The sequence below is a fragment of the Gopherus evgoodei genome, chromosome 13 (assembly GCF_007399415.2).
Source record: "Gopherus evgoodei ecotype Sinaloan lineage chromosome 13, rGopEvg1_v1.p, whole genome shotgun sequence".
NCBI lineage: Eukaryota > Metazoa > Chordata > Testudines > Testudinidae > Gopherus > Gopherus evgoodei.
In genome coordinates this window covers 4752647-4765636 of record NC_044334.1, presented here as the reverse complement: position 1 = coordinate 4765636, position 12990 = coordinate 4752647, and the positions used below count along the sequence as shown (strand labels likewise).

The following is a 12990-nucleotide window of genomic DNA, read 5'->3' as shown; positions in this document are numbered from 1 at the left end:
TTTTAAAATGGCCAGTGATGGAGAATCCACTATGACCCTTGGTAAATTGTTCCAATGGTTCATTACTCTCACCATTAAAAATGAATGCCATATTAAAGTCTATTTTCTCCCCTATATATCATACTTTGGACATGAAATGTGGTTTTCTATCTACGCCATCTCAGGACTAGACAAATTTACATTTCAGTCATTAAAACGTTTTATTCCTTTCAAATAAAAGTTGCTCTTTCAACTTAATTTAAGATATGTGAATCCATCCGTTATTATTAGACCAAGATCTGGGACAATCTGGTACAAATTATTGGTACCTTTCCATAAAATATATTGATTCGCTAGCCTTGGGAAAGTAAAGTTTTGTGAAATATAGCAATAAAATAAAAATGGAGAGCAAAAATAGCATTTCTTTGAAGTGTTTGCAGATGCCAGGTCTCTTACAGATTTCTCCACAGCCAGTTCAGGCCTAACAGAAGATTGACACTATCACTTCTACAGTGACTCAAAGCAATGCTTTCCCCAAGCAGCTTTCAACAGTTCCAACAATACCGGAAACAGGAGAAGCTACTTGTATGCAGTCTGTATCCAGTGTTCATTACACCCAGGGCCCTGTCTATGTGTGTTGGAGCACTGCTGTTCATCTCAGAAGGCAGAGGTCATGCTGTGATAGTGCCGGCCTATTTCACTCTGCCTTTCAACAGGAGAGATGGGGTAGCGACAGAAAATACACTTCAGGCAGGTCTGAGAAATCCCTCGTTGAGGATACACAAATCTATGACCCAGCTCTAGCAACTCTATATGAGCTCCCCGAGGCTGCAATGACTGTGTTCGGGAACTGCGTATTGTCCCATCAGCCATTTCGAGCAGCTTTCCCCATGACACCGTGCCGTGAACAAGTGGCTCACATTGAGGTGCTCGGAGTTGGCGGAATGCAGCATTGTGGCTGCAATGAAACTGTATCGTGACAGGTTCAGCATGCAGCACTCATGGATGCCAGACAGATGAGGCGAAGGCACCAAGGTCTCTGCTGAGCTTCAAACCAAACGGTAATTGTCCCAGTGGTGCAGCCTCATTTTCTCTCCTGTTAAATTAGCTCAGTGTCATTTTTGTCCCTGCTTTGCAGACTTTTTCCCCAAATTACTGGTATTGTAACTATAATTTCCTATGGATGGAACCAAAATTAACTCCTGCTCAGTTCTTCAGCTGCATAAAAATGCATGACAGAAAGAAAGACACATGGCTAGAGATATGGAGGTGACCAGATCTCGTCCATGCTAGCTGCCTTATTCTTTTTAAAAGAGTACGTTCTGACTGACTTTCTTGCTCAGCGGATTTGTATTGGTATAAGAAGGTTTGAGTGTGGCCATGGTCTGCAATGATCAGAAGCTATTACCCAGTCAATTTCCTGACCCAGGGGAAAGGAGTTGTCTTATGTCCATTAAGTTCCTCATAGGCAGATGACCACAAAATTTTCCCCCTCATTTGGTACGAAATAGGCCCGGTCTCATCAGAGAAGTCAAGGACTTGAATGGGCCATTCAGACTGAAATCCACCCTTTCCCCATGGTCAGAAATGAGTATATTAGGAGGGCAGCATGGGGTAAAGCTTGCTTTGTTGATGTACCTTTTTGGTGAACAAACAGAGGACCTCAGTCTGACAACCCGGTCCCTTTCTCCAGACCAGCATGCGCCAGACAAAGGAGAAAGTGGGATGAGGTTTGTGTTGACCTCACTGCCAAATAAAATACATCTGCAGGCCCAGCTTTCTATTTTTGCTAATAGCAGCTGCTTGCACTGTTATTTGATTCATAAACGGATTTCAAATGCAAATCGACAACTCTATAGAGGAAAGAAAAGGTGCTCTCCCACTGAAAGGCAGCATACAGAGATTTCATGGAATCAGACAAAGGGCATCCGCTGAGGACCTGAAAGCACTTTCTTTCTTGGCCTGGCGTTAAAGAGCAGTACATTCAGAATAAGCAGAAACACGTTTCATTAGACAGCAGGTAGTTGGTGTGTGGACTTCCCGGCGAAGGAGTTCGTCAAAGCTGATCTGGTTAATTTCAAGACCACCCTAAACATTTTCAGCTCCTGTGTGCAGCATGATCATGTGATTGATCCCTGGCACACTTCACAGCAGATGGGGTGTGGAAGCCAGGATGCAATTCACCTGCTCCTGCCCCCCAAGAAAACAACCACCAACACAGCACTGGACATCGTCAGATACACTAGCTTTTTTTGTTGTTGTTGTTGCTGTGCCCTGGCACACTGGATATTGGTCATTGCTGAGGCAAGACCACATGCACATACGGTATCTCTTCCGCTCCTATATTAAAGGCCTTCTTGACACATACTGCCCTGTAGATCTTAGTGAAGAATCGAGAAGTAGAACAGAAAGGACTTGAGTTTAATCCCTTTTGTAGGGAAAATAAAACCTCCTCAGTGTAAGGCTACCACATCTTGTCCACTATCTGTTTTGATTCTTCTTCTGCTTTAAGTACCTCTCCTAGACGGCTTGCAGCTCTCTGCACCATCGTGTCTGAGGTGCGTTATACTCAGACCTCTCTCCCATGTGCACTTAAGCCACATTAAGCTCTACACCTTAGATTCCTTCGGACTCCATTATTCCTTCGCCAGAGGCCTAGTCAGTGGGGGGAATGACTGACATTTGTCAGGAGTCTAATGGCGGCACAGACATTAGGCACTACACTATATGCTAGTTTGCATGCCGAGCAGTCTGGCTTGTCACTGAAGCACCCGCACGGATGTTGCCTGTGAGCTACCCGGGCGCCTAGATGCTGGGCCTCCTCCAAAGCAGGCCATGTTTTATTGTCAGGGGTGACCAGCGCTGACAGATTAGCACTTTTCATGGGGTGGCAGCATGGTCCAGTGGAGGGCACTGGGTTGGAAGTCAGGACATCTGGCATGACTCTTGGGCAAATGGCTTCACTTCATTTTCCCCTCCTGTTCTGCATCTTGTCTCTTCCAAATGTAAGCTCTTTGGGGCAGAGACTCCCTCTCATGATATGTAAGCACTGATCTCAGTTGAACCCTCTAGATGTTACTGTCATACAAATTCCTCCTCCTCCTTGTTTACAACTTGGTTACAGCTCTGCCTTTGGGGAGCAGAGTTCTGAGGTGGGGTTCTCCAAGGGTTCCAAGGGAGTTAGGCACCAGCTCAAGAGCTCAACAGGAGTTGGGCATCTCATGCCTCTAGGCCTGGTTGCAAAATCCAGCTTTATTTCCTAAAGGATATGGCAGCTGGCAACCCACTTAATGGCCGGATTGTCAAACTCTCCCCACCTTCCCTGTGGAATCCGGAGCTCCCCCGTGTTTGTGACTGCCACTAGCTCATGCTCTCTTTTTGCCCTCCCTTTCCACGGTGCTACATAAAGCTATGCTATGGGCTTCTCTTTGGTGATAAATGTTGCAGATATGCAACCACGAGAGAGACACCCATACCTTCGGCAGCCTCATTATTTGGAAACTATGAGGTGTGCAGGCAAGTGTAATGGTTCCCGTATGTATTATTCATGACCCATGTAAATCCTGAGCTGGAAGTACCAACCTTTACACAGATGGAAGAGTAACTAGGACTTCTTGATCAAATGCTGTGAGCCTGTGGGCTTGGTCAAATGCCCCTCCACTTCCACTGGAGCATGCCTGTGTTTGTAAGGGTAGCTGTGACAATACACAGCTACCTTCACAGATGTACTGTGTGCCAGGTAGCTTTTCATAAAGGCTGTCTAGTGCCGGGGACAGAAACTGTCTTCCTTTGATTACGCATACAGTGACCTAACTAAATACATTTGCACACAGGATCCATGTGCAGAGTTGGCCGTAAAAAATAATTGTGAATAAAAAAACCTCTGGCTGTAGAATGAGAGGTTGGAATAACTTCCCTTTGGAAACTTGTCCCATAGGTCACACTAGGACTAGTGCCCTGCACAGCTGGAACATGTTCCCTTTGTACAACATCATCCAGGCCCCAATCCTGCATAACTTTACTCACATGAGTAGCTTATTGGCTTCATTCCTGAGTAAAGATCTTCATATGAATCCGTGTTTGCAGGAGCAGAGCCTAGATGATGCACAAGATACATAAAGTATCTAATGCTTTTCTGCTCATCATAACTTAAAACCAATGTAAACATTTAATTAAAGTCATGGAGGGGGAAAATATTTGCTCACGAACAATGGCTTGTAGCAGGGAGCAAATTTCCTTTGTTGGGCATGACCAATCTGACATTCCTTTAAGAGCATCATAAGCCCAGGATTGTCACTGCATGATGCAGCAAGAACAGGATGTGCATGGTGCTGCTAGCACAGAGATTACTCTGCCTACTGCAGATTTGCTCCTACTCGCCTTTCTCCCTCCCTGGCCCAGTGGGTCTCCCACTTCCTTTTGCATTGTCCAATAATTCTGACCTTTCCTATCTGCCTGGTCCAGCTGCCTCCAGCTTCTCCACCTGCCCAAGCCACTTGCCTTTAGAACAAAGAAAAACAAATACATCTCCGGGCACAGGAGGTCAGAGTCAAATGCTGTGCCTGGGTTTTAAGGCGGGCTAGGTAACTTTATGTCCATTGCTAGCATTTGTCCTTGTGCATGCTAGGCTAGGGGGAATCAGACCTCACACTTCAGGATGTATCTTCTAGACTAGAGATTATTGTAGGGATGCATAAGAACAGAAAGCCCCTCCTAACAGAATTCCAGGCCTGACTTCCTTACGCTTTAGAAACTCCTGGGCTCCAGGCCCTGTTTCTGAAGAGCTCCATGTTGCAGAGTGAATAACGGAGTGGGCTTCTTCAGAGACTCGTCCTTGTGCATTAGGCCCTCGAGCATCTCGGTGATTCTCTGCAGCATGCAAGATGGAGCACCAAGCACGCTGCCTTTCCATGACTCCCTGTTCCCTACCCAAGCCTCGTGTAAAACACACACGTTTGTATCCTGGAACAAATGTTTGGAGAGTGTCCACACCTGCTTCTACCAAGGTGTAAACTGCGCTGAGCGAAGTGGCAATCAGTTAACTCAAGGTAAAAAGGACTAGTCAGCAAATGCCCCCTTACAGTAAATGTCACCCAGCAATCAGGTTAATTTCACCCTTTTGCCCAGTGCACAATGTCCTCCTTGAGAGGCTGAGCCACCAGCATCTGGTGACAATCAAATGCACCAATAAAAATAAAAAGCAAAGACCAAGAGGCACCTCAGTTTCTCCTTCCAATTTATTGCCATCTCAGCCTTTGATGTGGAAAGCTGCTTCATCCAGTCAGGGCCAGATCCTCAGTTGATGTTGCTCAGCATAGCTCCACTAACATCAATAGGCCTGTGCTGATTTATGTCCTTGATCAGAATCTGACCCTTCTTCAATATTTTAAAATTCATTTGATTCACCACTATTCTATCCTCTTTTCCCGTTTTTCTTCTTCCAAGCCCTTCTAGTAGGAGCATTTTTCCTACTAGTGAGACCTCAGTTCTAAAGTTAGCTGTGGTTTATGCGTAAATTTATGAAAAAATATGATGACTTTACTGTAATTTTAAGAATTGCTGCATTTCCATTAGGGAAATCATGTAGTTTTTACATACAAATCGAAAAACAATGGACAGATCCTTTTGTAGGTGCAGGATTTAAGTTGCTCAATGCTGCATTTGAAACCAACAGGCAGGGCCAAATCCCGAAGACCTGAGTGTGTTTTTACTCAGCCCTTGCTGAGGCAAAGGCTTCTGTTGACTTTGATGGGGTAAAACCTGGGTTTAATCCCAAGCCTGCTGCCATCAGTGGGGGAGTGGCTTTCACGGTTAGCACTGATGACTTTGTTCCAAAGACATCTTTGCCCAAGCATGTGTGATGTCTGCCATCTTAGCTGACAGGCCGGGAATTGAACTGGCAACCTGCAGTGCTAAAAGCCTGAGCTAAAGAAACCATGTGACAATGCATTTCCGCTGCACAGCGGGGGGTCCTCTGACACATGCTCACCAGAGGGTTACACCTGCCCTCAGTGATTTATCTGCTGTAGCTCCACGGTGCTGATGGGACTCGTGCACAGTAGGTGGGGGGACCAGCCTCAGCCTCACCAGCTGATTCCAAGTATTCGCCGTGCCTGCTGGCACTAATTTCCTAAGCATCTCTGCTGTGCTGTCTTGGCTTTCTCACTTGAAGTGCTAGGTATTCTGCCTCAGTCTGGGATGCGGAGAATCAACTGACTGGTGCTAAACATGATGGATTGAGCCATCTTCCCAGCCTTGGCTGCCGTAATTTTTTTTTAATGTAAGGCAAGTCCTTGAAAGGACGGCGATAATTATATAGTACGTAGCTTATGGGTTTTATGAATTAGCCCTGAAACAACTGTTCACTCTCCAAATACAAGGAGCCTTTGCTCTGAATGACCTGGGATATTGTTAGCTGATAGGTACAAAGAAAATCCGTCCCCTGCTAGATAGTGCTATCAAGCTGCTAGAGAGAGTGAAGAGCAGGGAGTGGTAAAGATAAGCTGAGCCGAAACACCCACAATTGGCTTGTGCCTGCAGATACTGGAAGTGCCCTCTTCAGGCAAGGGGCACGCCCTAGACTCTCCAGAATGCACACTTACTGTTCAGAGCCAGAATGAACCCTGCAGCCACAGGCTTGCCCATAGAAATGGGGGAAAACCGGGGCGAGGGGACAGAGAATGCAAATGCCCAGGCTTTGAAAAGTGTCCTGCTCTACCTGTATAGCTGTAGCATGATCTGCAAACCCACAAGGAAGAGAAAGCACCTGGCTATGTGCCCCATGCCGAACCTTGGGATACAAGACCTGTCTTTACACCCATCCTCAGGTTGTGCCTGAAATAAGGAACCAAAGCGCAATTATGTGTGGCCCTATGGCCCCTTCTCACCATCCAGCTTAATCCAAAGGGGCTTTCCACTGGGAAATACTGAGCGTAGGGCTTGCCCAGATTGTGTCCAATTTACATAGCCAGCCTATTATCCTCCTCTTTCCCCTTTCCCCTAGGGGATATAGCTGGAGCACTTTCCTGCTTTGGCTAATCTCAGCTGCTGCAATGTATTTTCTACTGGCTGGCACTCAGACACTACAGGGGTGAATGCAGTACAAGAACCTATATAGAGAGGCTTGGCAGAACTCATTTTTTAAAATATAATTTCAAAGTATAATATTGATGTTTATTTGTGAGCATTTTTTATCCATTTAAATATTCACAGTTGCACATACAATTTTGATCTATTTAAACTTTCATGGGAAATTGGGGGTGGGTCAGACAATAATTATTTAATAACAACAGACATTGAAATTGAAAAAGTTAAAGCTGTAGAACTGTTAAAACACAAACTGTCAACATCACCTGTCAAAATATACCAAGTAAACATCCTTAAATCAAACTCTAAGTTCTCAAGCAGCATTTTTCTTACTTTGCCTCTCTGTAAATGTAGATGATTATCAATGGAGTTACTTTTCATGGTTTGCGTGTGGTTGGTGAAATCAACATTGACCAATAAAAATCTAGTCCTTCCAAGCTTAAATATAGAATATAATATTATAGGGGCTGTTGAAGTTGAGTGTAATTTAGAGCAGCCTTGAGGCTGCTCTAACTCATGCTGGGGGCCAGGCCAAGAACACAGAGAAGTGCAACAACATCTGAATCTGCCTTTGCTGCCTCTCTGTTCTTGCATCAAGTGTAGCTCAGCTGGAACTGGCCCCTCTGTGTTCATGTCCCCTGCCTATTCCCGTACTGCATCTTGCACTACACATCCCAGGCTTTGCATCCACCTGCCACTGGACCTATTTCTGTGGTTCATCCTGGGACACAGGCTGTAGCCTGATTCTCCTCTCACATACACCAGTACTTCCATGGACGACAATGGAGCTACTCCTGGTTTACATGAGCACACTTGAGACTTGGGTGGAATGAGGCCTACTGTTACCACACCCTCACCTATCTCCATGGTGCATCTTGGAGGTAGACCTCTTTCCCTTTGCCTGCAGGGTGCCCCTTCGGCTGGCTGGCAAAGCACTTAGCTACATAATCAGAGGAAGGAAAACCCACCGAGTGATTTGGAGCCAGGCAATATTCTGTCATTAAACTCTGTAAGCAAGGTAATTCCTGACCTGAAAGGAGCAGGGAAGAGAGGACAGCGAGGAGAACTTCAGAAAAGGGGAAAAGACAGACAGAGCTACACAGCTCATGTCGGGCAGTGTGTGAAGACGTCCCATTCTTGGCAATACTGAGCAGCACAAATCACAGCAGCCGAGTGCTGCAGTTTTGCCAGCAGCAAAGCAGCAGAGCCTGCCAGTCAATTGCCCTTTGCATGCCCCTTCCCCCAGGAGCTGATCCCTGAAAGAGAATGAGAGGGGAAAAGCCAGCGCTGAACAAAGGGAGAGAAAGCAGCCGAGATGCTAATGACTGTGCACAGGGCTCGGATTCTGCAGATGAAAAGGGAAACTTGTCCCCAAAATGTCAAAGGGACGAAAAGGCCGTTCGGAAAGAGAAGCCAACGGCTGTGAAATGGCAACGCCTGCAGTTGTTCTCTGTGCTACCCATCTAGTGTTAGTGCCCGTCACCCCATTAGCAGTAGAATCATCTCTATTTAAACAAACAGCAGGTAACCATTTAGAGTTGCATTGCACCTGGTCCATGGTTTGTGTTTGTGCATGTGTATGGCCATGGCTCCACTTACAGTTCTGCAGCTCTGGTAGTTACAGCTGTGTTCGTACAGCTGTGTAGGGCCAGCGCTGCAGTGTGGCCACATTTGCAGCATTTGCAGCGCTGTTGGGAGTGGTGCATTGTGGGCAGCTATCCCAGCATTCAAGTGGCTGCAACGTGCTTTTCAAAAGAGGGGGGTGAGGTGGAATGTGACAGGGAGCGTGGGAGAGACAGAGAGAGTGGATTTTTGGAGTTGACACTGTTATCAGCTCCCTGCCTTGCAAGTTCTAAGGACTGGAAGACACACAGTGCCTACCTTCAATCATTTTAAAAGTTCTGACCCCTTCCCCCACCCCTCTCTCATTCACCAAATGCAAATTATGCACTCCTAAATAGCCGTCAGACCAGATAAGCATCTGCTCAACACGGACTTCCCCCTCCTCCTCTGCCGTGTGAGCGTGCTGTTTCTCTCTTCAAGCAAACAGCTGTGAACATTCCAAAGTAATTCCCCTGCCTGCCTCCGCTCGCTCAGCAAACAGGAGTTGTGTTTTTTTTTTAAATAAGCAGTTTGGCTGAACTCTGAGCTCTCCCTTTCTTCCGGTTTGTTGTGGACAGGAATTCTGGGATACCTCCTTATACCCCGGAGGTCAATAAAAGCGCTGGTGGGGTCCACACTTGCTGACCAGCGCTGGAATCGCTACACCCGAGGCTCGACTGGGTGTACAGCCAGCGCTGCAACCAGGGAGTTGCAGCGCTGGCCGTGCTTTGCAAGTGTGGCCACATCCTAAGTTTCAGCGCTGTAACCTCCTCACCAGCGCTGCAACTCTCTAGTGTAGCCATGGCCTATGTGTGTGTATGTAGGGGGAGGGATAAGGAGTCTTCCTACATCGTCCACTTATAAGGAGCAGCCCAGTAGGGTTGCCAACTTTCTAATTTCTGAAAACCGGAAACTACAGCAGGAGCCCCAGAACCTCCCCTGGTCCCAGCCTGGAACCAGAGTAACGCAGCAATGAATCAGGCCCCGTCTGGACTGTGTTTCTAGCCTCTGCATTATCAGCCTCTCAGCTTCCCAAACTAAACTTGTCGCAAATTACCTCCCCAAATTCAACCCCGAGCCCCTTCCCTGAGCCCGGTGCTGCTGAGGAGCGCAGAACCTACCACTGAAATATGGGCTGTTTCTTTAGTGGTGGTTCCTTTCCTGACATGCAGCGACTGGAGTTAAACAAGCGAATCAGTTAAGCATTTGGCCTTTCAGGGCTCTGAAAAACTCATTTTGCTTCCCTTCCTTCTTGGAAACATGCTTTATTTGCCTGTGTAATTATTCCTTGCACCTATGGGGGTACTTCACTGATGGATTCCTGCTCCCCCTCTCCCCTCCCCTTGACTTGCATTTCTAGGCCAGCTGAACTAACTCATATTGAAGCGATGAAAAATAATATTTAGCCAGCGGCTCAGATTTGGAGAGAGGGGGAGACATTGGGAGTCTCGTAACAAGCCAAATTCTTCTTCTCTTTCTTTTCCCCAGCAAAATACATTGGCTGCTATGTGGACAACACTCGCCGACGGGCGCTGCGTGGCGTGTCCTTCTTCGACTACAAAAAGATGACAGTGTTCCGTTGCCAGGACAACTGTGCCGAACGGTAGGGTGGTAAATGAACACAGAGTCTTCATTAATTTCAGCACATCAACAGCGTTTCTCTCTTGTCGGCTCAAGCACTCCAGTTTCTTGGCCGTTTTCCTTCTGTCTCTTCCCCACCCCCATTCTTAACCCCCCGCCCCTTGCCCCCTGGGATGTTTTGAAAGACCCTATTTTTCTCACCAGGAACAGGCCAGGGCAGTTGATGTTCCTCATTTGGGATGAAAATGGTGTCCTGATTAGAGGGGAGCCTGGGCCCTTTCGCTGAATGCCATCCAAACAGGGGGCTGAACTCATCGCTGGGGTAAATTGGAACAGCTCCCTCAATTCCACCCATTTACACCAGCAGGGAATTTGGCCCATGGTGGAGCCTGGAATAAAATGGAACAGGGATGCTTATCGCTGCTGAATTCGCAAATCAAAACCCACTGACCAGATTTTCCAACCTCCCCAAACTACCCTGCTTTTAAGCCCATTTGCTTTGGATGAAATTCCCTTCAGTGCCACCTATGCCCTCAGCCCAGGGTACAGTGCTGCACAGGCCACACGCTGGCCCTCTGCACAGGGTTACCCTTTACACAGCACGAGAACCAAACAGGACCCATCACCAGGCCTGGAGGAGGCACCTTTAGCGCAACGACTGCACTGTGGGCAAAGCTGCACGTCACAGTCGTGAAATGAAAAGGGACACGGGTTAGTGACGTGGTTTCGCATGAGACAGCCGGCATCTTTCCAGGCTGCTCGATGTTGCCTTTCAATAGCAGTAATTGCCGCTCACCCCGAATCTCTTTTTGTTTTGGGGAGAGGGTGGGGAAAATACAGTGATCTCCAGGTGAATGAACGTCTGAAATATTTTATTACGTATGTGGCCTGGAAAAGCTCTTCTGTCCCAGGCATCATTGCAAATATATAATGGGATTCTGTTTCCTTGATTACATAATTTCTGCGCATCTCACAAACATATTTATCCTCCCAGCACCCTGATGAGGTAAGGAAGTGCTATTAGCCCCATTTTTCAGATGGCAACTGAGACCCAGAGATCGTAAGTGCCAGATTTTTAAAGGAATTGGGGCATCTAAAGAAACAGAGATGAGGCACCCAACTCCCACTGAAACCAGTTATTGAAACCCTATTGGGGACCTATCTGCATCTGTAAACATTTTAACTGCTTTAAAAATCTGACCCTATTCCAGGTCACCCAGGGAGTCTATAATGGGGAAGGGGGGATTGAACCCTAATCACTCACATCCAGAGTGTCAGTAGACATGGGGGCTCCTTCCGTGATGCCTTTGATCAGAACTTTAAGCTAAGTGCTGTTTAGGTTCGTGTCTGAATGTCAAGCTGGAGGGACGAATTAACACGGAGCGAGGAAAGGAATTTGGAAACAATTTGCTGCTCCTAAATATTCCACCAGCCAGTCAACGTTCCACACACCAGCTCCTCCTCTGCCAGGGCTTTGACATGCAGTGAAGAGGGGCTGTATACACCTCTACCCCGATATAACATGACCCGATATAACACGAATTCGAATATAACGCGGTAAAGCAGCGCTCTGGCGGGGCGGGGCTGCACGATCTGGCGGATCAAAGCATGTTCGATATAACACGTTTCACCTATAATGCGGTAAGATTTTTTGGCTCCTGAGGACAGCGTTCTATCAGGGTAGAGGTGTATTGCCAGACAATCCCTCCTCTCAGCTCCGTAGCAGACATTCTCACTCCTGTGTCTTCTGTAAAGTCGAGAGGCCAAAGCCCAGCACATGGGGCCTACATATGCCTGTGACATTCTTGAGCTTTTCCATTAGTGCAGCCATTGATACAGCAAGTGGAGTCCTGCCTGCTGATCCCCGGTTCCTGACTGCAATCTTTCCTTGCAATGGCTACAGCACCAGGGCGGGGAGACAGAATAGGAACTGAATGATCACCCATTGGTCCAAACTATATTGGACATGCAGCTGCACCTCTATCTCACTGCATGTTGTGCAAGTACCTGGTTGGATGGGCACAGACTTGTGCCTGCCCTTTGCAGGGGCAAACACCTGCTAAAACATCTAATGCTTCTGCATGCCTTTTACAGAGCCTCACACCTGGGAGTCCACAAGTGTTAGCATCTGCACCTTAGAAAGGAACATTGCCTCCTGCTGGGTTCGTGGGTGCAAATGCTAAGATTTACCCCCGGGCAGCCATTAGACAATTGAAAAGATGCATGCAGCATTGATACATGCACAGGTGTTTGCAGATGACAAATGCAGTTGCAGGTTCATGTGCATGCAATTTTGTACATGTGTAGCTGCCGGCTGAGTGCTAAGAACCAGCGTGACTGGATAACAAAGTGTGTCTCTTGACTGAGTTGCCTCACAATACACCGCAAGATTATTAGGATTTTAAACTCCCAGGTGTACACAGCATTGAGCTCAGCCCTGCTATTCGACAACTACCACTAATAAAATAATCTGAGAGTTTGCCCAGCAGTTCTCTTACTCAGCAGAATTGCTGCATGGCTGGCATCTTCCTGGAGAACCCATGCCACCACTTCTGTGGCAAGCTCTGACCCTTGTCTCTAAAGGCAAGGGGGTTCATCTCTATGTTCACTTTTCAAGCCCACTCCTGGTTCAGATCATGTTGCAATCTCTTCTTTTCAAACCCAATCGGTATCAACTAGTGGAGCTTTCCAACTCTGAGGCCCTGTAAAGTCTTATTATTTCACCTGCAACACATATAATGT

The 12990-nt window shown here is 47.1% G+C and overlaps 1 protein-coding gene across 2 annotated transcripts in view; it reads left to right on the top strand.

The window, feature by feature from the left end:
• The window catches only part of WSCD2 (WSC domain containing 2), a 138807-nt gene that overhangs the window by 70837 nt on the left and 54980 nt on the right, over positions 1-12990 (top strand). For both annotated transcript variants that reach the window (XM_030583388.1, XM_030583389.1), the window contains one exon: positions 10156-10270. In XM_030583388.1, coding sequence (XP_030439248.1) covers positions 10156-10270 — 115 coding nt within the window. The remainder of the gene's footprint in view (positions 1-10155; positions 10271-12990) is intronic.